This window comes from Nomascus leucogenys, chromosome 3 (assembly GCF_006542625.1).
Source record: "Nomascus leucogenys isolate Asia chromosome 3, Asia_NLE_v1, whole genome shotgun sequence".
NCBI lineage: Eukaryota > Metazoa > Chordata > Mammalia > Primates > Hylobatidae > Nomascus > Nomascus leucogenys.
The window spans coordinates 113,926,327-113,953,521 of NC_044383.1; the positions used below are offsets into that span (position 1 = coordinate 113,926,327).

General features: G+C 36.0%; 1 protein-coding gene across 4 annotated transcripts in view; it reads right to left on the minus strand.

Moving 5' to 3' along the window:
• Positions 1 to 246: 246 nt before the first annotated feature.
• Positions 247 to 27,195, minus strand: part of THEMIS (thymocyte selection associated) — a 211,569-nt gene continuing 184,620 nt past the window's right edge. For 3 of the 4 annotated variants that reach the window (XM_003255692.3, XM_003255690.3, XM_012505917.2), the window contains 2 exons: positions 11,697 to 11,832; positions 253 to 2,081 (listed from right to left, as the gene is read on the minus strand). In XM_003255692.3, coding sequence (XP_003255740.2) covers positions 2,050 to 2,081; positions 11,697 to 11,832 — 168 coding nt within the window. In that variant the 3' untranslated portion in view covers positions 253 to 2,049. Of the gene's footprint in view, positions 2,082 to 11,696; positions 11,833 to 27,195 lie in introns of all 4 variants that reach the window. The other variant, XM_030803433.1, reaches the window with a different exon arrangement.

Genomic DNA, 27,195 nt, shown 5'->3' on the forward strand with positions numbered 1-27,195 from the left:
GTAGTTTTGGCACCTATCTATGCAGCTTGGCCATGCTGTGAAATTTGGTCATTATGATTGAGCTCAGCACTGTAAGTCCATAAGGGATGGAGAGGGCAGGGAGGACAATCTCTCTCCTCATGGCTTTTTTAGCACAAGTGGCCCCCTCCTTAGTGAACAATTTATTTCAATTCTAGTTAAAGAATATTTTAACTTAATCATTACAGGAAGATAGTAATTCTAGAATTAAACATAGTAGAGAACACATACAAATAAAAATTAGGAAGTTTATTTTCAACCTTCCCAAATCTCCAATAGGTGAGCATGAAATTTATTACACTTTTCAATATCAAGACAACTGGAAATGCAGTATGTGAAAGGACTTATATTTAGAAATGTTATATATGATTTCTATTAGAAAGCCCTTGATGATTTACAACCAAAGTAAGATATGCATTCTCTTAATTTTCTAATCAAAGAATGGTACTTACTGAAAGTACAAATTTAATTGTTCTCAAATTCCAAACAAAAATATTAATTATTCATTATTATTTGAAAAATAACAAATTATACGAGTCTAAAAACACCTACAGAGCAGTTTGCCAAGGTTGTTAGGTTAAGATTCGCTGCGGCCTTCAATAACCAAATGTGGGTCTTAGAAAAGTTTCTGTTCTTATCTGCACAAACAGGCAAAATAAATAAAAGAAAAACTGTCCCATAAAATTTTAGACATTGTAGATAAGAAATGATATTACCACAATCAAATCACTAAGCAATTTTTATCACATTAGAAATCAGGATTCATTGTTACTTAGAAAAAATGTAAGGTAAAGTAAGCTTAATCAGAATATAAACATTGAAAAAACTCTAACTGTAATTTTTTTTGTTCTAAAGTTGACTCACAATTTATTGTCTTCAGAAACACTTTGGTACAAAATCAACAAATTTCTCCACATAACATAAAATAATTATGAGATAGGATGTTAGCTAACAGATTTTGTACAGAGTATGATCTATGGATGAAGTTCAAGTGTTACTATTAAATTCCTATGTAACATTAACCAGATAGCCTGTCTCTTCATTTTGTTAGAGGAAAAATAATATTGTTCCTGTATACTTAATACATAATAAGATAAATTATTAAAATGTGAGAGCCCTTAAAGTAATTTTGATAGATGGTACAACTATAAGAGCATCATTCTAATGTATACTAATTAAGAATCACTTTGGTTTACTGTCAGCCAAATTTATTATATCTCATTACAATTTTATTGTCTTTTTCTTTCCATCAAATATTATGATTAACTAGATAATTTTCCTACAATCCTAAGAAACATTCATCTAAAGAATTATCTGGTATATAGTACATAGAATATTAAGGCATTGTCTCAGAAATCTGGTGAAATTTCTGTCATGAACTTGTTGTTGGGTCATAGAAGAGAAGGTTGTGGAAAACTCCTATGACTCTCAATGGCCTTGGCTGTTGGAATTCAAACATATTTATGACACAGCGTATTTTGTAAATACACTGTGAATGTGAAGTCAGACTCTTTTCCATAGTTCCAAGGGATTTGGATAAGAAACCTGGACATTTTAAATCACTCAGATATAATTATTTTTCTGTAAGTTAGTCTTCTTAGGAATGATGATAGCACTAAAATATGGCAAAACAAATTCTGGAAAAAAAAGAAAGTATTTGGTGGGCTTTTATCCTATTTCAGACTGGTTTTACTCAGAAACTGAAATACAGAATTATTTCTCAATTACTTAGTTGCTGGTAGTAGAAATAAGAACCTGAAAAAATGTGCAAGTTAAATAAATACGTCCTAAAGAACAACAAAACAATACCTACAGATTTAGACACAACATAATAGACTATATGAATTCTATAGCATAGGTTTCTGTAAGTTTTATCTGTTAAAAGTTTTAAGGTTGTTCTCTCCTTTGCAGCGATGAGTCAAGTTTCTTCTGGAGTCCATTGGGGAATACTTGTTTTTCAGCTAGAAGGCTAGCTTCTTTTTTCACTGCAACATATATGTTTGCTGCCTAAGTGGCTTCTGTCACATCTTGTTATTTTTGATGTTTTTCATTTTTGAATGTTTCTATAAATAAAAAAAGAAGGGTTTATCAGAAATAAGTATTGAAAATAACCAGAAAGGAAACTCCCTGCTTTCAAATACTGTCGACACTCACATGCATATGGTTTTTGAGAAACGGTTGGAAGCAAAGCAGAAAGAGCCAACAAAAAAAAAAAAAAAAGAAAGAAACAGAAGAAAGCAAGCTCTTCACTCTTCAGAAACAAGGTAGATACTTGTATGAGGTAGGAGATAATAGCTTACATGTATAAAGTGTTTTTCCATGGACGAAATGCTTTTCTTTGTGTTTCAGTTCATCCTTATAACAACTCTATCATATGGGTAATGTACGGTAGAAAACTGAGGCCTCAATGAAGTTGAGACCTGCCCAGCAGTCACATAGCTAGTAAGAAGATGAAGCTGATTGTGTCTAAAAATGTCTGTTTCCAGACTCAACAGTCTTTGGCTGTGGCACTATGCCTACTGAATAGAATGCAAGCCTATTGGTGTTCTAAGAACTACAGAGGAGGAAAAAGGTACCTAATAATTGTTAAATTGAGGAAAAATCAACAGGCCTCCAGCATCAGCTGTACTATCTAAAGCTCCTAGTTAACATATACACAGTCCTGGCATTAACACAACATCACGTCAGACTCTCACATAAAGCAAGCTACGCTACGAATAGGAATGGTGCCTATCTCCAGGCAAGACACTTTATTCCTTTCTACTATGGCCTTATGGAGTGCGATGGATGGGTAATTAAAAGAAGCCCTAAAAGTAAGCACTACAAGTGGTCAAGAGGAACAGAAAACCAGAAATCTCTCTGACCCTCCCCTGCCTCTATTGTACTAGAGGTTAGTTAAGTGCTAGCTGCCAGGACCTGGAGAGAAAGTCTCTGTTGGTCTTCCTTCTGAGCACTCAATAGCCTATAACTGCCTGCCTCCCTCCCTCCCTCCTTTCCTCCCTCCCTCCCTTCTTTCTTTCCTTCCTTCCTTCCTTCCTTCCTTCCTTCCTTCCTTCCTTCCTTCCTTCCTTCCTCCTTCCTTCCATTTGTTTTCCTCCCCTTCTTCCCCTCTCCCACTTTCCCTCACTTTCTTCTTTTTTTCTTCCTGCTTCCTTCTTGTTTGAATTATTTTTCTGTCACACTAGCTGTATAACCTAAAGTAATTTACTTTAGGTTACTAACCTTTATATGCCTCATTTTCTCATTTTTTTTAAAGGAGAAGGAGAAGGAGGAGAATAATGCATATTGAATGGAATAGTTGCAAAGATAGAATATGTCAATAAATGTAAAAAGACTAAAATTATCTCACTATCTCAGTGATTTTCATGATGTGTGTGAAACACAGAAACAAAATATGCAGTTTCATGGCTCCTGAGGAGGTCACAGACTAATTGAGAAAGAAGAAAGGTAATGTCAAAGGAGAAAGAAGAGAGATTTCTCCACATACCATGTTAATTCCCCTAGTCGTCTGAATTTACTTTCGTCTGTCAACATTTCCATCAATGTTAACTGGGACTGGGAGCTGGAGTGGTCAGTGGGTTGATGGTGAAGAGAACCTGGACTGCATACTCGCCTAGATTTCCTTCCCTCTCCTCATGATCCACTGTCCTCAAAGGCTGCCTTTAGCTTTTTAGATCTTCCTTATTTGACAAACAGTAATAAAACCACACACTGTAGAATATACATTTTAGATATAAGAACACAAGATTTTTAGGCAGTATGCCCAGATTTAATTCCCACCTCTATCATTTACTATCTTTGTGACTTTATCTATAAAAAGGAATAACAGCAATATTTCTTCCTTACAGTGCTGCTTTTCTTAGGGAGCAGGGGGATGGGATGAAGGAAAATGAAATAAATGAATTGTAGTACAGAGAATTGGAATCTGAAGACCTAAGTCTGATTCCTGAGTCTACAACTTAACTGGCTGTGTATTTTGAGGAATCTCTGAATTCCATTTCCTTATCAGTGGATAAGTTTTCATTATAATAACTGAATCATAGAGAGTTGAGGAAATATCAGATGAAATAATGAGCTTGCAATTACTTTGTAAAATGTAAAGTGCTACAGAAATATTGCTTGCCATTGCCATCTCAGAGTCACATAAAACTATTATAAGCATGCAGTTTGAAAGTTCAATCTGTCATCTTGACAGTTATTAGTCTAACTCTCACTTGCCAATAAGCTGATTTAAGATAGTACACAGTTAAGCAGAAAAATGGGAGTTGAGATAATTAAAATAATTAGATTATTTTCAAATAAAAAACTGGGATTTAAACAATCTTAGTTTTAGAAGAGACCTTATACGTCAGCTCACCCTGCCTGATCTAACCCAATCTTCACCCAGTGCAGTGGTCCTCTAAATTACATCTATGCTCTGGTGGCAAGCTCTAGTTGACAGAGCAGGAGATTCCACATTGAATAGAAACTGTGTTTCTTGCATACTACCTTTAAGGAATCTCAAAATGTGCAAGAACTGTTTTTTCTGACAATAATTTAGGTTTTAAAATCCAAATTGATTTAAAGTCTTTATCTTTTTGGCATTCACCTATTCCTTTTGGAAATGTCACAAGTTCAATAAAGACGTGATGATTCTCATGTTGAAATGGATATTCACCGAACCAATTACTCAGTTGACCAGATTAACTGAGGTATTTGGAATCATGTAGACAAGTTTCCTTGGAGATCAAGTAAACTATTTCATTCATAGAAGAGTAGACATAGGATGGAGTTTCATTTTGCTTTTCTTTCTCAAAAATACAGGCTAAAGAAGTGTCCTTCAATGGTCAGAATTACATCTTTTTAACAATAACTTACAAAATGGAGTTTTAAGTGTAAAATTACATGGGTAATTATTAGAATAAGAAGGTTAAAGTGAGAGAAAATTTCAGTTTCCTCATATTTTGGAGGAATCAAGCTGAAGTATGTCTAAAAGTAATTTACATTCTCTTATAAACCTAATGTTTCCGAAACTTTGAGTGCCAGTCCCCTGAAATTGCTCAATGTGATGGTGAACACTCAAACCTGCCATGAACCATCTACCTCTTTTAGGATGCAACTTAATTGTGGTTTCTTGGAGTCTCTTCTGAACAGTTTCAACTGGATTTTCATTCATGTTTTCATATGTGTACCCATCATTAATTCCCTTTCCTTTGTATCTTTTGTCATCAAATTGTTGGCTGAGACTGAACAAACAAATAATACAAGTTAATAGCTGCTTTATTTCCCTCTCATTTGAAGTGATTAAGTGAGTATTGTATCACGTTTCAGAGATGAGTCTTCTATTTGTACTCCAGCAACTGTTTTTGCATACAGAAAATGTTTGATAGAATCCACACGTAATCTGTCAAGCACAAGATAGGAGTCTGAGGTTCATTTTTGTATTCAAGAAATACTTACTGTGAACCTTTTATGAACCAGACACTTTCCTATAACCTAAGGATAGAGCAAACTGATAAAAATCCCTGCCTTCGTAGTGACATTATGTGGAGTAGATGACCAATAATCAAAATAAAAAGGACACTGCAAAATATGTTAGAGAGCACAAAGGAGGCAGATAGTGCCAGACAGAAGGGTTATAATTTTAAAATAAGGTGATCACTAAGAAGGTAACCATTGAATGAAGACCTAAAGGAAGTGAATCTGGAAGCCACTTGGATCTCTGGGGAAAGATTATGGAATTTAGATAAAATAGTCTGTGCCAGCCTTGAGGATGGAGCTCTCCTAGGGTTTTTGAGAAACAGCTATGAGGCCAACATATCCAGAGTAGTGAGAAAGGAGAAGTAGAGAGGCCACTGGAGGATATTGAGGAGAGGAGTTACACAATCTGACTTAAGATTATTATACACTTACTCTGGCTGTTGTGTTGGGAATGGACACTATGGGCCACGTGTAGGAGCAAACAGACTAGTGAGAAAGCAAGTGCAAGAATCTGGATGACAGACAGTGGTTGATAGCAGCAGATAGCTTAGACTTGGTTGGTAGCAGTAGCCATGGAAAGAAAAAATGGGCGTATTCCAGAAAGCCAATCAGACTTTCTGGTAGAGTGGGTGTGATAAGTGAGAAGAAGCGAAAGGTTGTTCACAATTCTTCCAGTGCATTATTTTTCAAAGTGTGATCCACAGAACCCCTACAGCAGACTCACCTGAGATACATTGAAACACATCCCCGTGGTATACCTGAATCATACTTTTTCCCTAAAGGGCTACACAGTAAATATCTGCTACCATTACTTGACTGTCCTGATAGAACGCTAAAGCAGTCATAGACAATGTTTAAATAAGTGTAGATGTGTTCCAATAAAACTTTATTCATGGACATTACAATTTGAATTTTATAAAATTTTCACATGTTAAAAATACTATTTTTAAATATTCTTTAACATTTGAAAATGAAAAATCAAACATTCCCGGCTCCCCAGCCATAAAAAATCAGGCAATGGGACCTATTAATATTTTACCCATAGGCCATGATTGTTTTCCAACTCTGCTCTAGAGAATAGATCCCAAGAATATGTATTTTTAACATACACATTAAGCGATATTTTAAAGCACAAGAACTTTCTTGTAAGATAAGTATTTTTATTCTAATTTTAAAGATAAGAAAACAAAATCACAAACAAATGTGACATTCTTTGAATTAGAGCTTAGTCTTCGGTCTGTCTCATTGCAAAACTTGCACTTTCTACCATCCCCCAGCACCTCATGGAATAGTTTCCCAGGGGTTAATATTTCTGTTCAACCATAGATGGAGCAGAGAGCAGAGTAAAAAGACAAGAAAAAGGTTGCTTTGCCTAGAGAACTGTTTTTCCCTCTCAATATGGTACACGGGTTTGCTTTCATAATTAGCATTCTGCTGATGAGATCTCCCATTGGTGAACGCTTACGAGTAAGATTTCCATGAAGAGCAAGCACTGCAGGAAATAAATTAATCTCTAGGGAAGAAGAGGGGCCAGGTTGTCAGTGCTCACACAACTTCCTAATAGGAAATGATATTTCAGAATTGTTCAAAGAATGAAATGACTGTGGGTTCTCCTTGCAGCACATTCTTAAACATTTACATCTTCTGAGAAGAGGGAGATAGGTTGCTATAAAATGAAGAGCAATCTTATAACATTTTTCTTTAGGGTGTCAGTATTTCCAAACTAAAATAGCCTTATCTAGAAGTGTAAAATAAATTCTACTAATATCATTATTTTGTTTATATTATAAGAAATCTGCATTGATGTTAAATATAAAGATGAAAGGACAGGTTTTTAAATCATCAGTTGAACATTATACAATATTTTAAATAACAGGTTTTCTAGACTTTGGAATAAAAGTAATTTTTGCACTTAGAACACTACTTAGGATAACATTGAATTATTGAGGTGTTTCTTCATTAAAATTAAGAAACAACAATGTGTTTTATGATCTAAACTACCTACCTCTTGATCCCATATAATCAGCCTTTCAATTAAGGTCTTTAATATAGAACCTCTGACTTCTCTAATCCTCAAAATGGTCCTGATAGGAAACTACTTATGTTTTATTTTCCACGATACAAATAGGATCTGAAGTTTACACTAAACATCTAGATTAAACTAAAGCTACAGAATCATTCTTTATTCTCTAGCTTCCACCTTGGCCTAAGAGGAGAGCTTTCTTGGGGAGTTTTTTTTCTGACCTGTTTAAATTCCCAAATTAAGTAGGATCTTAGATGGGGTGAATCACCTGTATGTGAGTCTCACTTAGAAATAAGACCGTTTGAGTCCAACAATTTCAATGCTCTAACTCAGAGTAAGCCATAGGATCACAGGCTTTCAGAACTGACAGGGCATACAGATTATCTGGTATACCCACTATTTTGATGGAGAAAGTCAAGCTCAGAGAAATGAAATGGCTTCTGAAAGGCTATGCATCCAGGTTGTGGCAGAACTGGGACTCAAACTTGGAGTGCCTTGGGTTTCATTTTCTAGCCCAGGGTTGTCTTACTACTTGACTAGTCTAATTTATGAAGGACAAGCAGTGACACAGATTTAGTGTAAAGTTGTAGGGAAAATTCAAAGAACATAGACAAAGCTACAATAGGAAGAAAATTACATTAGAAAATATGGATCAGGCGAGTATAACATTTGCTCATTAGAAAACATTTATGTTTACGTAGGACAAAAACGAATAAGCATATTTAAAAGGTCATCCTTCCTGGCAATGATTTGAGTTTCTAGAGAGACATAAGGAAGAAAAAGGAAAATGGCCCCCTGTTTAGCCAGGAAGATAACCGGAAGCAATGGCAGCAATTAATGAGTGACCCACATAATAATCAGATCCTCCTCAGAACTAAATAATCATCCTCTTGTACCAAATGGCTGTGCCCTTGGCTGAAAAAAGCCGCATTGCCCATAACCACAGACCCTTCTCAGGGACAGCTGCATCCAATGATTGTTTGATGCAGGGGGTATAAAGTCTGTTTCCCACCCCCTAATTCAGGACAACCCTAAAGAACCATGCCAGCTCCAGAGCTCCCTACGGGATCAGTTGAGGTCTTTGTTGTGACTGTATCGTGATTCAATTTTTCCCTCTGCCCAGACCTGCTTCTGGGACTCTGCCTCAAGTGCTGTTCCTGAGAGCACTTCCCAATCGACTTTGCACATGTAAATCAACCCAGGGAACTGGATGCAACAAATAGTTCAATGAAAACATTTCCACTTAACACATGTTATTACTAAAAATAGACCTTAAGCTGAATAAACATTGAAGCCCTGTGCTCCTCCTTAGCTATTGCTGCTGAGGTAAGATGGGGAAAAAGTCCATTAGAGAGCGTCAGGGCATCCGTGTCTCTACAAAATTGGAGTGCTTCTTTTACTCTGAGGAATCAGTGACATTACCAAAGAGGGTTTCTCATCCCCTCCAATGCTCACAGCATTCACAAAGGCTATAACATTTCCAAGAGCATACTGCTCTCAAAGGCAAAAAATACAGACAGAAACTCAGAGACTGAAAGATCCATAACATCAAGTGGTCACAGCCAGCAATTTACAGAGCATATCGTAGGAAAACAGTTTTCCTTAGCAATCAATTCATAAAGATTCAGTAGTTAATTATTATAGCTTGACTTCATTGTAGTTTACTATGTACTATACTTTTACCTATTTGATCTAATATAATCTTCAAAAATAAAAAGCCCATGGTATAGCACTACCAGTAACTCAATTTTACAAAAAAAGGAATAGTCTTAAATAACAAATCACTCATGGTACATAGCTACCTAATGGGGGAACCAAAATGTAAACCCAGAAATCTCAGTGTAGCCTCTGAAGGTCTGCACTTTATCATTCTATCACTTAATCATCCTACTTTCAGATAACTTTTTTTTAGTAATTTATGGATAAAATAACATGTAGAATTAATAATAATGTTCTTAAAATAAGGCATGGGCATCACTAAGCAACAAGAGTGAATCAAGGACCCACAGAAGAAGGTCATCTAGAATCTGGTGAAATGTTTTCATCAGTTTCTTAGTGAAGACATCAGTGGCTGGCAGCACTGATCCTGAGTGAGGGTTTGCTGTACTCTTGGCCGGAATAGAGTCTTATTACACAATTCGTGTTCAGTCTTTCACAGCAAAATTTCAGTTGTTGACATTGAATACCAAGATAACTAATTTCCTTAGTACAATTATTAGATACATATTTGAAAAGGTTTCACCCCATTTAACTGGGTATCCTGAAAGAGCAACATTAGAAAAGCAAAGCAGCACCCCATCTTAGTTAGGCTTTTTTTTTTTTTTTTAAGTCGGTGATATGCTACAAAGTCTCTCCAACTGTTACTCTCGTCAAAGAGAATTTAGGAAATGACTGACTTATGTCTAAGCATTAGAAAGAGGAGAAAGCTCAGAAAAGGCCTACTCTACTCATCCTGAACTCAAAGAAGGCTACTACATATTCCATGAGCTATCCATGTGAAGTATGGTAAATGTTAAGTAGGGCTCCAATGAGTCTTTTTTTTGGAAATGAAGAACATATACTATATCATATAAGATGAAAATTAAGTTTGAAAAATTATATTTTTGCTCTACTCTACTTTTGTATTTTTATATATAGAATTATCACACAATTACAATCCATAAGGAAGAAAGACTGTAATTATTGCATTTACAAATGGGAAAGCAAATAAAAATATTGCCAAGATGTTCATACTGGGTAATTTCTAAATAAATGCATGTTAAAATCAAATTGATCTAAGAAAGGAGATTCCATTTTACTCTCTTGAATGAAGTTAGGGGGTCTCACTTGCCTAGAATCACTGCTTTAATTCCAGGTCATCTTTGTCCCTAAAATCATCACTTACAAGTAATATGTTCAAAGCAGGTGCTGCTCTGGTCTGTAACATACACTGTACTACTCACTCAAGGCACAAAGCTGGAACTACTGTTGTACCATCCCAGAAAGATTCACATACAAGAGAAGATTAGATAACGTTTCCCTCTGATTGAAACAAAAACTTTGATCTCAGGAATTGTGTTCTCTGTTACTTTTTAGAATCCACAATCTTAAAGAAAGAAAAAAAAAACAACAAGTTCCAATGAATTAATAATGGCTTGAGACTCAATGCGCTGCAGCAATTTTCACTGCAGTGGTTGTTTCTTTTATAATCATACTTGATTAGTATTAGAAATTTGGAGGAATTGCAATATGCACGATTTTCAAAGCCCTTTACAGAATTTCATTTTTCTCACTCGGAGAGAGTCAATGAAAAGGTAATAAGGAAAGCTCTATGGGACGTTTTTATAGGAGTGTCAGAAGCCAGTAAGCTAACTACATGAAAGAACCCAGATTGTGCAGACAGCGTTTGGAGCAGAAACACTTCAGAGACTTTATCTAGTATTTTGACTTTTATATGTCCTTGGAGAAGAAAGTGTGCTAGCTACAAAACCAAATAAGGAGGAGAAAGGAGCAAACCGAATGCTTAAGAATAATTACAGTTTCAATTTTTGTATGAACTAAATGTGAAGTTTCAAAGATAAAGTGTAATAGAAATTGAGGGGGTTTGGTGTGTCTAAAATATTGGCAAGAAACAGACTTCTTATTTCCCTTGCTAGCTCATCCCAAATTTCTGCCATATGGAAGTTAGTCTGGGTAGCTTAATTGAATGCTATCAACTCCTCCACAAGTCCGTTTGCTTTTGTTTTGCACTCAGTAGAGATGAAAAATATCAGATCACAATCTCTACAAACTAAACCATCATAATTCAAGCTAGCATTCAGTGACTTATCTGACACTTCTTTAAATTTAAAACATCTCAATTATTTTAACCTCTTTTCAAGATAGTAATTGTTCTTGTTCATTGTTCTAGGAAAAATATTAAAATATTATTATCACAACAATACAAGCAATCTTGAAATATTTCATTGCCATGAAAACCATAAATGAGGTGAAAAATCTAATAATGGAAAACAATAAACATTACTATTATTATTGTGAGTGTTTAATATCATGCTTCACATAAAACTTCATTTCAATGTGATTGGCAGAGCAGGGTGATCACTTGGGCTGAGTCATATATTCCAAATAAAATAATAGTAAGAATCTGTCCATTGCACCTTTGTCATGTGGACAGTTAAACCACCGTGGTTTAACTGACCTATAGTCACATAAGTACCTGCTACTGCTGTGGCCCCACGGTTGTTCCTTTCTTTCTCTTCATCCACCAAATCATTCTGACTACCAACCAGTACTTTTGAATCCAGGCCAGCTTGATTTGGGTGAGGTTTCTTGGTTATGTCTACATGATGACGCTGAAATGACATGGGTCAGAGTGATTGATTTCACAAGTAAATTATCAGTCCAAAATAAATGCTCCGCAGAGATATGAAAGATTTATCACATGACAATTCATTTCTGTATGTCTGAAACAGAACATTTGACATGTCAAAGCAAGCTACAAATTATACGTTCATCAATATATTTTGGAAACTGAGGTGTACAATTTTTGAAGCAATCTAAGTAACTAGAATAAGAAGTCATTTTAGGCATAGAAAACCATCTTCAAAGACCATTTGTGTATATTACTTTCTTCTTGTGAAGCTTATAAAATATTTTTCATTTAGAACATTTTTACTTAGTTTTTATTCTTACAGTTAACTAATCCAGCACTTCATTATATATTACATAATTACATATTATATAATCAAAAGCAGATTTCATTTCTGTATCATCTGTACTCTCTATATAAAACAAATCATAACATCTACTATAAATTAAACCACATTTTTTATCAGCATTATGCAAATTTGACAAAGCTCCTTTAGTCAATTTCAGAGTAATAATTCATTATAACAATGAATTATTAAGGCACAGCATCAATGGTCCCTGTAACTCATCTCACATGTAAGAGATGTCACAGCATTTGACATTATACTGACACACTGTATGCTTCAAAAGAATCATCAGATGGGAACAAAAAGTGAAGACTTCAACTGGAGATTAAAGTTCCAGCACTTAATTAATTCATACCCAAGTCCAGACTAGAAGTTTGTCAATTTGAATAAGATTACAGAATATGGCCGGGCGCGGTGGTTCACGCTTGTAATCCCAGCCCTTTGGGAGGCCGACGCGGGCGGATCACGAGGTCAGGAGATCGAGACCACGATGAAACCCCGTCTCTACTAAAAATACAAAAAATTAGCCGGGCGTGGTGGTGGGAGCCTGTAGTCCCAGCTACTCGGAGAGGCTGAGGCAGGAGAATGGCGTGAACCTGGGAGGCGGAGCTTGCAGTGAGCCGAGATTGCGCTACTGCACTCCAGCCTGGGTGACAGAGAGAGACTCCGTCTCAAAAAAAAAAAAAAAAAAAAAAAAAATAAATTAGTCAATATTAGCTAATCAATTATGGCCATTCGGACTAGCCACGTTGGCTCACTAAAGGATAGTATAATGGACAACTTTCCTGTAAAATTTCTCCTGTAGACCATATATTGCATGAAATTCATTAAAAGCTTGAATTTATAAAATCAACCACTTTTAAAGCTTGAGAAAGGCCAATAAGGAAATTAGGCTTTAGAATGATTAAATAATTCACTTGTGTTAACAAAATGAACAGTGCTGAGCCTTATGAAACCTGAACCTTGGACAGTGTTCTTCATACTTGATTTCTTAAGATTTTTAATGTGGTGGACTGGATGTATGGATAGCCCTCACTCTTCACCCCTCTCCGTATCCATGTCCTTTCTATAGAATTTTGCAGTGCCCTCCTACTCTGACTTTTGGCCTATCAATGTAGCTTCTTCTGGCCCAATAGGATATTGACACAGAGGCTTGAAAGAGGCTTGCACAATTGTTTTTGCTCATTCCTTAACTTCCACTATGCCATGAGGCTATGCCTAGACTAGCTGGCCGCAGATTGAACATGAGATGGGCAGAGTTAGGTCACCCCAGTTGTCCAAGCTGAAGCAACCAACAGCCAGAGGAGCCCCAGACGTTTGGGTGAAACCAGTCTAGATCATCTGAGACCAGCTCAAGTCAGCTGAATTCCACAGCTTCATGAGCAAAATCAATGTGATTTTGGTTGTATGCCATTATGTTTTTCCAGTGGTTATGCAGCATTGTATGCTGACAGATAACTGGTACATTCAACCACCATCTATCTATAGTATCCCAGATAATGGATGTGGTGTGAGAATACAAATATAACATGACATTCTCTCAGACTCCAAATTATTCAGACACAATTTCTTACATTGTTTATGCAGATAATTAAAATAGAGTGTGGTAAGTCATTTGTAGATATTTCTCAAATTCCTTTTCTAATGGAAAAGGAAGGGATCCTAGCAATACTACAAAAGACAGCTCAAAAGATCAGTTTGGATGTTGGTATTAACTAGAACTAAACCACCCTGCTTGTTTATTTTTAGCTCCTCCACAGCCCACAAAAATATAAGCCCATCACTGTAATTTTTAAAATTTATTGTCAGGCCTCTATTATCATGTAGTTTTTGGAAAGAAGCAGATTTCAGCATCCAACTACTTTCCTGATTCTGAATTACATACCTTTGAAAAGTATATTATTATTTCAAGTTATGACATGAGTATTAAATCATAGTTTCTCAGAACTGAGCAATGCAATAGATTAAAGAAGGAATAAGCTTCATGTTTGTTCATACCAAATTCAATTGAAAATATTAAAACATTGAGGGAAAGTCAAGAATTCATGCAAGTTATGTATATTCTAATATATTCCAGACTGAAAATAAAAGAAATGCTGAGTTTATTTACTCAGGAAAGGATTGTTGTGAAAGCCTGAGAGAGAAAAGAGCCCCTTGATCAGAATAGGTTCTGTATTATAAAGGTCCTGTGCTTCCTGGTGCAAACCTCTGGCACACTGGGCATTTTATAAACATATTAGTGTTTCAGTAATTAAGAGCCTCATTTTCCTGAAAACTGTTCCCACAGTGGAGTCTCTTCTTAAGCAAGCCCTGTCAGATTTTCCAACTTCTCTTTTACGTTACATATTATAGCCAGGCTGCGGTTCCCAGGTCCTAACATAAAGGGAGGTAGGTGTCTCTTAAGTTACTGACCCTGCCACACTCCCTATTCCTTGTTTACTTAGCCCCTCCTTCTAGTTCCCTGGGTCTGCACATTATACCCTGGCATCTCTTTTCTGCTACAATAAAATTCCTACAGTGTTTCATTCTTAATTGCCCAACTGCCCTCCACTAACCCTCAATTCTCTCTCTTCCGTCTCCCCTTTCCTACCTCTCAAATTCTTCCACTGTGCCTTGATGACTTTGCTTTATGGTTTGCAAACTTCACTACCTGTTCAACTTCTTTTCTGAATATTGTCTCTACCTTCTTACCCTGACTAAAATCTCATTCTTCTTTGAAGACACCTCCTCTTCTGTGAATGATACTGGCTGCTTATTCTTCCTCATCCCTGTTACCCTTAAGTGGACTATCCCCTTCCTTGAGTGTTGTCCGTTGCAACCTTACCTCCTTGCAAAACATGTCTGCTACTTTGATATTCCTATCGTCTAGCTATGTGCCATTTCCCTTCTTGTTGGTATCATCTATCTACTAATATCCATGCGTTTTTCATAAAAAGGCTTTGACACCTGGACTGTTGTCTTTTCTAGCCTCAGCATCACCATGATCTTGGACAATATCCGTATCTACATAAACATTCTATCTTATTCATCCCTGGATCTCCTTATTACAAATGAACTTCTCATTTTTTCTACTTCATGCTTTCAGTCCCAAGATCACATCTGAAGTCTATCATAAGCTGAAATGTTTCCACCTCTAATATTAAGTATGTTCCTCTTTCACTTCATCTCCTATCCTCAAGTTTATTCTCTCCACTCCAGCCAAATCTCCAAGACTGCTTTTTCCAGTTTCTGCCAAGGCTATTTGTGGACCTCACTGGGATCTGAGATCCACTGATCCCTCTACTTTCTCTATATCCATCACCCCCTTGCTTTTTTTCCTTTCTTCTCTATCCAGCATCCATTTCTGCTCAGAAACTTCAATCTGGCCAATAACCTGCCAGACTTCAACTTGTTTTACCTCTCAGCAGCATCTGACATGTCTGGTCACTTCCTTCTTTCGGCTTCTGATGTTCCTCCTTCCACTCTGAGTGCTTATTCTTAGTCTGCTTTGCTGGAGTATCCTTCTTTACCCAAACATTGAGTGTCAAGAGGTCTCAAGTTTCTGTTATTCTCCCAGTTTTCTTTTTCCATTCCTAGATAATTTCAGCAATCATGTGGCTTGATCTACCACCTGTATGTTTATGACTCCAGCGGGGAGGTAGAGATTTATGAAATGAGATGAGGTGTAGAGAGGCAGGAGCTTGCATGCCTTAGTAAGCACTCTGGACTCTAATTCTAATGTCCTTTCAGATCCACAATCTCATCACTCTTCCTTCCTATCTGAAGGCTTGTCTATTCTGTTTGCCTAGGACATTCTTAGTAAAATTTCTGCCTTAATATTATGAAGTCTTGGGTTCCTGCAAGTGTCACTCACTATATAAACCTTAGCCAGTGCCCTATTTTCTAGTCTTTGCGCATCTTGTACTTCTACTGTAATGCAATCTTTATAATTACAATCAAATAATAGCTGTTTTCATGTTTAATGTCTATCTCCCTGGCTAAAATAAAACTCCCTGAAAGTAAAAACTATGCATGCCCTGTTCACTGTCTTGAGCTCTTATCTCAGGGTTTTAAATATAGTAGGCATTAAAAAACTACATATTAAATAAATAGGAAAATTCATGAATAAAACATGACTTAATTTTTATGACTTTTTCTTTAGCCAGTTATCAATGGCCACTGTATAGTCACACTCACATGCATAAGCAAGTTTGTGTGTATCATCACTCCTAACAGTACTGCTTATCATTATATAGGTAGATAAAATGCAATTAAATTTTATCTTGTTTTATCCATAAAAAACACATAATTCAAATCCTATGCTTTTAAATAAACTCATTACTGAAATCATGCGGAACTGTAGTCATACAGTATCCCATATAGCTCTGAATCAAATTACATCGGTCAACTGTCTATGGAAGTTATAAATCTGAGAATTCTTACGTTAGAGAAAGTGAGAATTGAGAACGAAGTTTCTAAACACAGTGGCCCCTATTACCCTAGGCATGAGAATGTGGCCTGACAACAGCTGGAGAAATAAAATCCTCTGTCAGGTCCTGCTTCTGTGATGTCATGTCTTCAACCTGAAGGTTGGGTCCAGAGGAAAATGGGAACATTAAAATGTTTGCAAAGAATGGAGAGGAACATAGACAAATTTGAACTGCCATGCATCAGGCCTCTGTGACCACGCTGTAGTTGTACTTTAAAAATAAGATTCTGTTTATTCTATGTAATTTTCATTTAACTTGTTATTAGAAAAGAATCATTACAATCCTGTCTGCTAATTTGAAATGACTATTAAATTATTTTTATGTTATTCTTGGCTTGTATTTTGCATGTTGTTTTTAATGTTCCTGCTAAAGGTAATGATGCAATTATAATGTACTGAATATTTGTCTCACAAACAAAGAAAGGAGCAAATAAATATTACCAAAAATCTAACCAAGATGTCCACAAAATAAATTGGAAAGAGCTCTTCATATCTATCTTTCATCTCATACCTAAGGCCAGGCTGTTGAGTAAAATCATACTTTTTCAATTTATTGAGATTCCTAGTTCATGATTGTATTTATTTATGCCCCTTCTCCCCAAGGGCAAATGGGTTTGTTTTTCCTTAGAGAGCTACAAAGGACCTCTCTTAGCCAGGGACTAAACATCACTCATATTTAAAGCAACATGAAGTATCCTAGATAATGTACTTTACTTTTTATTTTGTAAAAAAATCAATCCTCTCCTGACTAAAAAAAGCAACCTCCCTCTCTGCTTATATAAACACTGCTACTTTCCACTGCCTATACTTTTTCACTTCAGAAAGTACACTTAAGTGAAGAAATTTCAAGTGATATTTGAGAAGAAATCTCTCATTTACTAACTTTTTTCCAGAGAATTAAATTCTACTTAAAACAAGAACAATGACAATAATTCAGAGACTATACATAAATAAAAGAGAATAAAAATCAAATCACATCAAATACAGGCTTGCTGGGGATATGCAAACTATCATTCTAGAAAAGCATTCTGTATGTAATCTGTCTCCTACTGTTTGTGTGTGTGTCTGTGAGTGTGTTCTCTTCTGTTTGTTATATAGTTGAATCACCATAAATAATTTAGAAGATGGTCAAGTGTTTTTTATAAAAACTAATTAATTCATCATTGTGCATTATAAAGGTCCATAATATAATAGAGGCAAATATTTTTTTTAAAAGCAAGAATATAAACTGTGAAAAATAATCTAAAACTGATCATCCATAAAGACAGTCATCTCTTTTGGGCAATATTCTGAGGTTTCCTACAATGATCCATACATACTCAAACTGCCTTTTCTGCACAGAATGTCTTCTTTATACCAATTCAAAAAGATGCTTCTGAGCTTGTTCAGCCCTATCCCAAAGACATGCTATCTTTTGACCCTTTCCTCTCCCTTGCAGCCTTATGTTGTTTACAGAGGGTTTGCTCAAGTCTGTGTTTGGCAGGCCTTGGTTCATCAGCTCATCAGAAGCTCACTTCCCCTTTCCTGCTCCTCCTGGACCTTTAGGCTGTGACCTTCCCAGGTGAGAGTCCTTGCTGGCATCACTTATCCTCCTTGGCTAGTGCTCCTCCTCCCTGGACCATTCACACTCTCTTATTCAAATGTGACCTTGCTGGCTTGGTCTGGGCTGGCAGTTGATCAGGAACTTCACCAGCAGTCACAGGTGTTTGCATGTGGCTTAACACTAAGACATTCTTGGGCCCAATAGTGGTTAACAAGAGGGACAGAATCTTTCTTCTGTGCTTATTCCGAGTACCTCCAGAAAGTCAGACATTTAAAATAGTTGGTATCTACCTTGAACTTTTCTTGGGTCAGAGGACAGAGAGTAGGCCTACGGAAAAGAAAGATGCCTGAATCTATTTCCCTAGTTGCTCTAATAAGAGAAGACAGCACCCCATCTCAATCCTACAAAGACCTCTTCTTCTTCCTGGACTGGCTGGGACCAGACCCAAGAAAAACCACCCTTGCTCTAACTGATTAGAAATCGTCTCACATATCATATATCAAAGATCTTACTGTGTCCTGTGGGAAAGAAATTCTTCATTACTATTAAGATTATTTTATACTTCACTTTCAAGTTATGTTTCAAGAATATATCAAGCATTAAAGAAAGAGATTAACAGTACTCATATTTGAGATATAGATTTCACTTGCATCTTCCTCTATTTTCCCTGATGAAAACTGGGATCTAGGTAATTTGATATCTAGAAGTCCCACCATCTTGATTTATGTTGATTTAATCACTCTCTTGGAAAAAATCAAATCCTAGTTCATGGATGCGGGAAGAACCCAATATAATCACACACTTTGATTGAATGAGTTGAAGAATTTTCATCTACAATACTTAGGTGGAGAACCTCTTCACATACTTCCATCAAGCTCAAATCAATGTGCTTCTTGCTGCTCTAATGTTCTGTGAATTTAGCCAAAGATGAAATGAAGATTTGAAGCAATGCTTAGCCAACACTTCTGACTTTAAAATGAGAACTGAATAGACAGCTAATCTGTACAATTATTATTCTTAAGGAGATAAACAAAAATTCCTTCTACCCTCAAAGATGTTAGCCTTGTCACTCCAGATATTGGACAATCATGCATGCAAAATAATTTGCGATTTTAGAGACGCTATGGCAAGTGCCTCCTCTTCAAAATGCCAACGTTGGCTTACTCAAAATGCTGATGTAATGCACACTGGAGTAGCTCTTTGTGTAGAGATAAATCTTCTTCCTTATTTTGTCTTCTTGAAAATTTGGAAGTAATTAATTTGCATGATTATTGTCATAACTTTCATAGCTCCTATTTTAATGGGAAATCATAACTCTTAGAGTCTGTAAGTGTAATCTGTGGCCAAAGGGCAGGAAAATTAATCTTATTTTAAATTGTGAAAACAGAAATTACAGTGGAATCAACTATGTGACACATTTTTTGTTAGATGAGCTTTTGGTGAAATTAGTTTTGAATTAGTGGACATATGAATAGCATTTGAACAGTGTCCAGCAGGGCGACAGTTGCTGCAGATGACAGATGGGAACTGTGGTGTACTTTATAATAGGTCTGTCTGTATCTAGGAAAATTATTTTCAATTCATTTCTTAAAAATTACCTTTGAAATCATTTTAGCCTTCTGGGTATTAAAATACAGGCTTTCACATGAGTCTTTAAAAGGTATTATGTCCTGGCAATCTGATTTAAAACATTTCTGTATTATTATTTGAGCTAGAAATGATTTTGATGAATATGACTCATCTCACTATTTCTTCAAGCCTTCAAATTACTGTATATAAATTATCAAATGGCATTCTTGCTACCAAAGTGTTGCTAAAATATAAAATGCATGCTGTGTTGTGAATAGGTGCTCCACATAGGATGTGGTCCTTGGAGCCTGCTTTCTATCTCCTCAGCTCAACTTAAGCCTGGCAACATTTCTTTGAAGCCCCTTCCCATAAAGGCTGCTCTTCTGACCTCCTGTAATTCACAAGCCCTATTTCTGATCCCCCTTTTAAGGCATTGTCTGGCACCACCAACCAACACCTTTTCGAAATTTCTATAGACCCAGGCATGGCCCTTCGTCTTCAGGATCCTTCTCCATTTTGCTCAGAATGGCCTCTAGCTCATGTTCTCTTGTTTGCTTCCGCTCTCCAAACATGACATCAACAGATCTTAATGTTCACACAACTGTTGAACTTCTTTTTAGTCTTTTTTAGCCTCTTGAAAGTACAATCAGAACATGGACCTCATTGTTCGTCAGAATTTCTCCATCCTCACGATCTTGGATTCTAACACTCTCCTCTGTGCTCTCACTTGCTGCTACTAACACTGCTCTTCCCTGTAGGTCTTATTTTTTGGGGGCATTGTTTTGGTTTTATTTTTCATCAAAGCAATACATTCACGTTGTAATAAATCAAACAGTGCAGAAGACTTAGAAGGGAAAGCAAAAGCCTCTTCTCCCAACATTTCCAATCCCCCAAAGCAACTTCTTTCTTACTATTTCTGCTTTTTAGTTTTCCTGGAGGCTACATCTGTAACACTTTGCACATCGTGACTTATCAGCTTAAATTACTAGCTTTCAAATATTAACATAAAAGATAAAGATTTAGTTAATTTATACCAACTCATTCCCTTTCCATTGTTGTATGATAATTCATTCATTCAGCAAGTATACAATGACCAACAACTATGCAAAGGTAAAGGTATTGGGGATATGGTACTAAGAAAGAAGAGGCAAAGAATTCCCTGCCCTCCTTGCATTTACACCCTGTATGTGTGAGTTGGGATTGGGGGTGAGGTGGCAGGGAGGAAGAACCAATAACAAATACATCAGGAAAATATACAGAATGAGTTCAATGGGAAAAAATGAAACAGAGAAGTGGATAGACAAGATAGAGTAGGGCAAGAAGGTTGCAATTTTAGATAGACATTTGAGCAAAGATTTGAATGAGAAGATTTTTCATTATATTTGAGCAAAGATCTGAATTAAAAACATCTTTTTATTTGATTATATTTGTATCTTCAAATACACTTGAAGCCCCTCTCACTTTTTCATTTATTTTTACCTATTGGCTTCTTCCTTGCCTCACTTGTTTCCCTACCCAAGAGGCTTTAAAACCTGCATATTAACAACTTTCTTACTGTGCTATCAGAAAGCAGATCCTCAATTTCCATTCTACTCCCTTTGCCAATTTCTTCTCTCTCTCTCTCTCTCGATCTCTCTCACTCTCTCTCTCTTCACTCATCCCCAGAGGTAGCAAGCTCATTGCTGGTTTAAAAGAAAAAAAACCTTGAAATTTTCTATTTGTTTCTGACATACATTCATGTTACCTGGTGACATGTGGTTCCTCAGTGTTGCTCAGTTTTTCCAAGGATCTCTGCTTGTCTTCCTTTCGAGGGGTCTATGGAAGATATTTCAAGCCTTTTTCTCTTTTATCAAAGCTCACAATGGAAATCCAGCATTCCTCATTTTAGAATGTTACTCAATCAGTTAATTCATTGAGATGGTGGCCATCTGAAATCAATTCCCATAGCTCTCCTTCTCTTCCCTTAGAAACAACACTTGATTTATTCTGTTTCTTACTGACTCACAAAATGTCCAGTCCTTTTTCCAATGTGAGTGCCTCCCCCTTGGAATATGACCCTTTCTCCTCCACTCTTCCCATGACATACTTAATGAATCATTCTTCCAGCCTCTCATGTATTCTCTGACTCTCCTCCTCCATTGCCTCATTCATTTTTCTGCCAAACTTTAACAAGAGCAATCCGCTTACTGCTCCTTTTGTTCCCTCTCACTCACTTATCTGGGTATTTACAGAGTAGAATCTGGTTTCTGTTCCCACAACTTGACCAACAATACTTTCACTAACAACTTTCTAGTCATAAATCCCAAAGTGCCTTTTCAGACCTTGTGGTTCCTAAGTTTTCTACTGCATATAACTCTGTTAACCACCTCACCATTTTTTAGACATTTTCCCCTCAGTCTCCAGTATTCTGTCTCTGGGATCCTTATGCATTCATCCCTCTTACTATCTTTTCTCTTTCTTCCCTAACAGCTTCTAAATTAGTGATCTCTAAACCGTTCCGATTGCATGTTATTAATAAAAATTTTAAGTGTAAAACATAAATATGATACATGCATATAAACATAAAGTTATACACATGTATTTATCTAACATATATGTAGTTGTATCCATTTGCTTTACTAATATAGCATGTGTATTATAAAACAAACTCAAAGTAGAAATTTCTGAGAGGTAAAGTTGAAACAAAATATTTTTTTAATGCAAATATTTATTTAAAAATATTTAAGGCAAAAATTCATTTCATTTATTAATAATATATTGAGAAAATGATGAAATGGTTTTAATACTTTTTTAAGTTTTGATTTAACACTTTATGATACAGCAATTCAATTGTTTGCTTTATAATTAAGTTCATTTGTGTACTGAGTTTTCATGGCTGTCACCACTGAAAATGAAATGCCACAGAGATATATGGATCCAAACAGGAAAAGTATATTGTTAATCACTCTAAGTCATGATGCATATGTTTCAAAAATATCTACCAATTTTGCACAGATTTGTTAAAAATGGCTGGTACGTTTTTATCTACCTTGATGTCAAATTACTTTTAAAAGATAAACTGGCTGAGCATGGCGGCTCATGTCTGTAATCCCTGCGCTTTGGTAAGTTGAGGCAGGAGAATCACTTCAGGCCGGGAGTTTGAGACAAGCCTGAGCGATAGAGTGAGCCCCTGTTTCTAATAAATAAATAAAAAGCCAGGAGTGGTGGTGGGTGCCTGTAGTCCCAGCTACTCAGGAAGCTGAGGCCAGAGGATCGCTTTAGTCTAGGAGTTCAAGGCTGTAGTGAGCTATGATTGTGCCACTGCACTCCAGGCCTGGGCAACAGAGAGAGACGCTGTCTCTATAGGAAAGAAAGAAAAAAAAGAAAAGAAAAGAAAAGAAAAGAAAAGAAAGAGAAGAGAAGAGAAAGAGAAAGAAAGAAAAGGAAGGAAGGAAAGAAGGGAAGGATGGAGGGAGGGAGGGAGGGAGGAAGAGAACGAAAGAAAGAAAGAAAGAGAGAGAAAGAAGAAAGAAAAGAAAGAAAGAGAGAGAAAGAAAGAAAGAATGAAAGAGAAAAAGATATGAAGAAAAAGGAAGGAGGGAGGGTGGAAGGGAGGAAGGAAGGAAGGAACGAAAGAAGGCAGGAAGGAAGGAAGATTTGAGATAATATATTTAATCATTTAATATTTTTATTATTGAGTTTAAAATTCACTGCAATTCTTTGGAAGATTTTATCAAAATTTAGAAATTTTGCTTCCATGTTTTTAAGGTTTACAACATGAGAAGCTTCATAGGTTGCACACTGTTTTCAGCAATGAAAGCATATAACATCAAAAATATTCCAAAACAATCCATTTTCAAAATATTCTCCATAGAATGATTATTTTATTAAAGTTATGTTTTTATCTTTTAACTAAAGGGCCAGCTGAAGTGTGTATGTGTGTGTTCCTGGCTACTAACAGGCACTTATCCTGGATGAGGTAGGCAAATTTGAATGCTCACCATTTTGTAAAATAAAACTTAATACTAATACATCCCTAATTTTATAAAAAGTGTTCTTTCATGAGATTATTAGCAAATTTTTAGATGATGCAAAACAATGCCATAGTCATTCCCCTTCTCACAGAGTATCATGAGGGTGCCACCGTATTTTTAAAACTTTACTTCTATAAATTAAGCATATTTAGTACATCCTGCAGAATTTGGTAAACCTCTGGTTATAATTTCTTTGCTGCAATAACATGTCTATAATGACACTGGGGATTTCATATGTGAATTTATTTCTCCAGGCTTTTTCAAGAAACACTTTAAAAATTCTGGACAATGCAGCTACTGTATCAGTGGTTGTACTTACTTAACTTATCCATAAAGAAATGCTTTCACTAAAGAAGTCATTAAGGGATAGAATAATGGCTTCTCCAATGCATAAAAAATGCTTCTTTGTGTATTTCATTATTGAAACACAGTCACATAAATATAATAAACAGATATGTCAGGGAAAAAAAAACAGAACTCTCATGCAACTTATAGAAAAATCTCCCTCAACTGAGTCATTTGTTCATGCAAACTATAATAACAGCTAACATTTATTTTGTGCTTAATAAGTGTCACGCATTATTCTAAGCTGTTACATGTATTAGCATATTGAAATCTGTGGCATTTTTTTTTCTAAGCATTTGTCAAGGGCATTTTCAGAAAAAAAAAGTTCTAATTTGTCACCATATTGTTATGTGATTTTCACCATATTTTGGAACAACCAGTGTACTTCCATAATATGTAGCTTTTTCTTTATTGCTACTTTTTTTTTTTTTTGAGATGGAGTCTCGCTCTGTTGCCCAGGCTAGAGTGCAGCGGCGCTATCTTGGCTCACTGCAACCTCTGCTTGCCAGGTTCAAGCAATTCTCCTGCCTCAGGTTCCCGAGTAGCTGGGATTACAGGTGCATGCCACCATGCTCGGCTAATTTTTTTTTTTTTTTTTTTTTTTTAGTAGAGATGGGGTTTCACCTGTTAGCCAGGGTGGTCTCGATCTCCCGACCTCATGATCTGCCCGCCTCAGCCTCCCAAAGTGCTGGGATTACAAGCGTGAGCCACCTCGCCCGGCCATTTTTTTTTTAAACTCGTAAGAGTTAACATTAATTTTGGTGAATCTTAAATGTTACTCAGTATTGGGTTGAGTATACCATAATTTTATACAGTGCTGAAAAACTATAGACAAGTATCTTCATATTCTCATTGCTTAGTTTTAAAATATATTGTTAATCATTATGGTTTCATTTTCCCAGTGGCTAATATCACATAACATGGCGAAGTTTTTTGTCACTATGAGTGTTTGTAAATTTTCATTTCAATCATTTTTATGATTTCAAATTTTTGCCTTACATTTTGATGGGTATGGTTCGTTCATCTGTTTTTTTTTTTTTCCTCCGAATACCAGAAGTGTGAAAACTGTCAGGTTTTTTAAACGGTTCTCTTTTACTTATAAGTACAATATTTTATTTACAATAGTATATAATACTTCCATGAAATGCACAAATAATAAGGACACAGCTCAATGACTTGATATAAATCGAATGTACCATGCAACCATTACCCAGATCTTGAAATAGAATATTAGTAACCCCAGCAGCTCCTTCATGCCTCAACCTAGCCACATTTCCAGTGCCTTTCCCCCAAAGCTAATCCTCATCCTGACACCTAGTATCGTAGTTTAATTTTCTCCCCTGTTTGGGAACTTTATATGCTTTGAATCATATAATATATTATTTTGTGTCTGGCTTCCTTCTTTATATCCATAGCATCATTCCATCGTATGGAAAAACCAAAATGCATTTACTTACTCTACTACTGAAGAATATTTGAGTAATTTCCAAGTATTAGCTGTTACAAATAATGCTGTTGTGAATATTCCTGTTCATGTCTTTTTGTGCACATGTCACACATTTCTATTCGGTGCACATATGAATACGTTGCTGTAGACATGTCAGTGCTGGGTCACATGACAGCTTTAATAGAGCCTGCAAACAGTTTCCCAGAGTAATACACTCTCTACACGGGTACGTGAAGTAGCAGTTTCTCCATATTCTTGCTAAGACTTGGTACTTTCAGCCTATTTAACCATTCTAGTGGATTTGGTGGTGTTCGTGTTATCTCCTCATTGGTTTAATTTGCATTTCCCAGATGACTGATGAGATTAAACAACTTTTCAATGTTATATTGCTCATTGGAAGCACTTATTGTGAAATACCTAATTTGTGAAGTAACTATTTGAGTTTTTGCCCACTTTATTTATTGTGCTATTTGTATTTTTGTATTGACTGATAACATTTCTTTATATATTCTGAATACAAATTTTTTTTGGTATCCCTTATCTATTTTGCAAATAGCTTCCTCTGCTTTGTAGCTTGCATTTTCACTTCCTTAATGTTGTCTCCAGTAATCTTTAATCCGCAGGCTTTCAGTAATTCTAAAAATTGCTTGTCCATCTTGTGAGATTTGGTTTTGTTTAAGCTAGTTAATACAATGTTCAAAGAAATTAACCATGTTCATTGAATCTGCAGCCTAACAATTCCCTGACATCAAGGGTGCCACTGTGCACTCCTAGGTGGGGGTTCCAGCCTCAGAGACACTCAGTCTCTGGAAACTAAAAACAAGATCCAGTAGCCACAACTGCCCATTAACTTTGAGTTAACAATGATTATAAACAGCTACCAGCTTTACGAGAAAGAAAGAAACAACCAGACTTTATGTAATTCCTGATGAAAATACATCACACTCTCTATGGAGTAATCTTCCTAAAATATCAAATCTGAACCTATCAAGCCTCAAGATTTAACTGTCAATTCTCAGGAAAATAAGACAGAAGAACATTTTGGGAGGAAGACCGCTCACAGACAAAACAATCCTAGAACACATGATGTCTAGAAAAGACTATATCTAGTATATATGACATGTAGTAAACAGAAAATAGACGGATAAATAAGAAAATCCTGTAAAGTGTAAGGAATCTAGTAATAGGAGATATTTGGAAAACAACAAAAGGCATTAAAATATCACCAGTTAATTCTAGTTTCTGCACGAGTGGCTGTATGTAACTGGCAAAAGGAAAGTCATTTCTACTCCTGTTCACCTGTGTCCGTAGGAATACAATCTGCAACATTCATGCTGTGGTAAACTCTATAAAACAAATACAGTTTCTCCAACAAATTGAGAAAAAAAATAGGAGGAAACCAATAGATTAAAGAAGATTTTAAAAGATCAACAATTGCAACATATGCACCTTATGTAGATCCTGATTGAGACTGTAAGAAAACATTTATGAGACAACCACTCAAATTTGAATCTTTACTTGGTAAGTTTTCAGGTGTGACACTATATTGTTTTAAATAATCCCTACATTTTAGAGTAGGGATTTGCTGAAGAATTTGCTGATTAAATTATGTGAA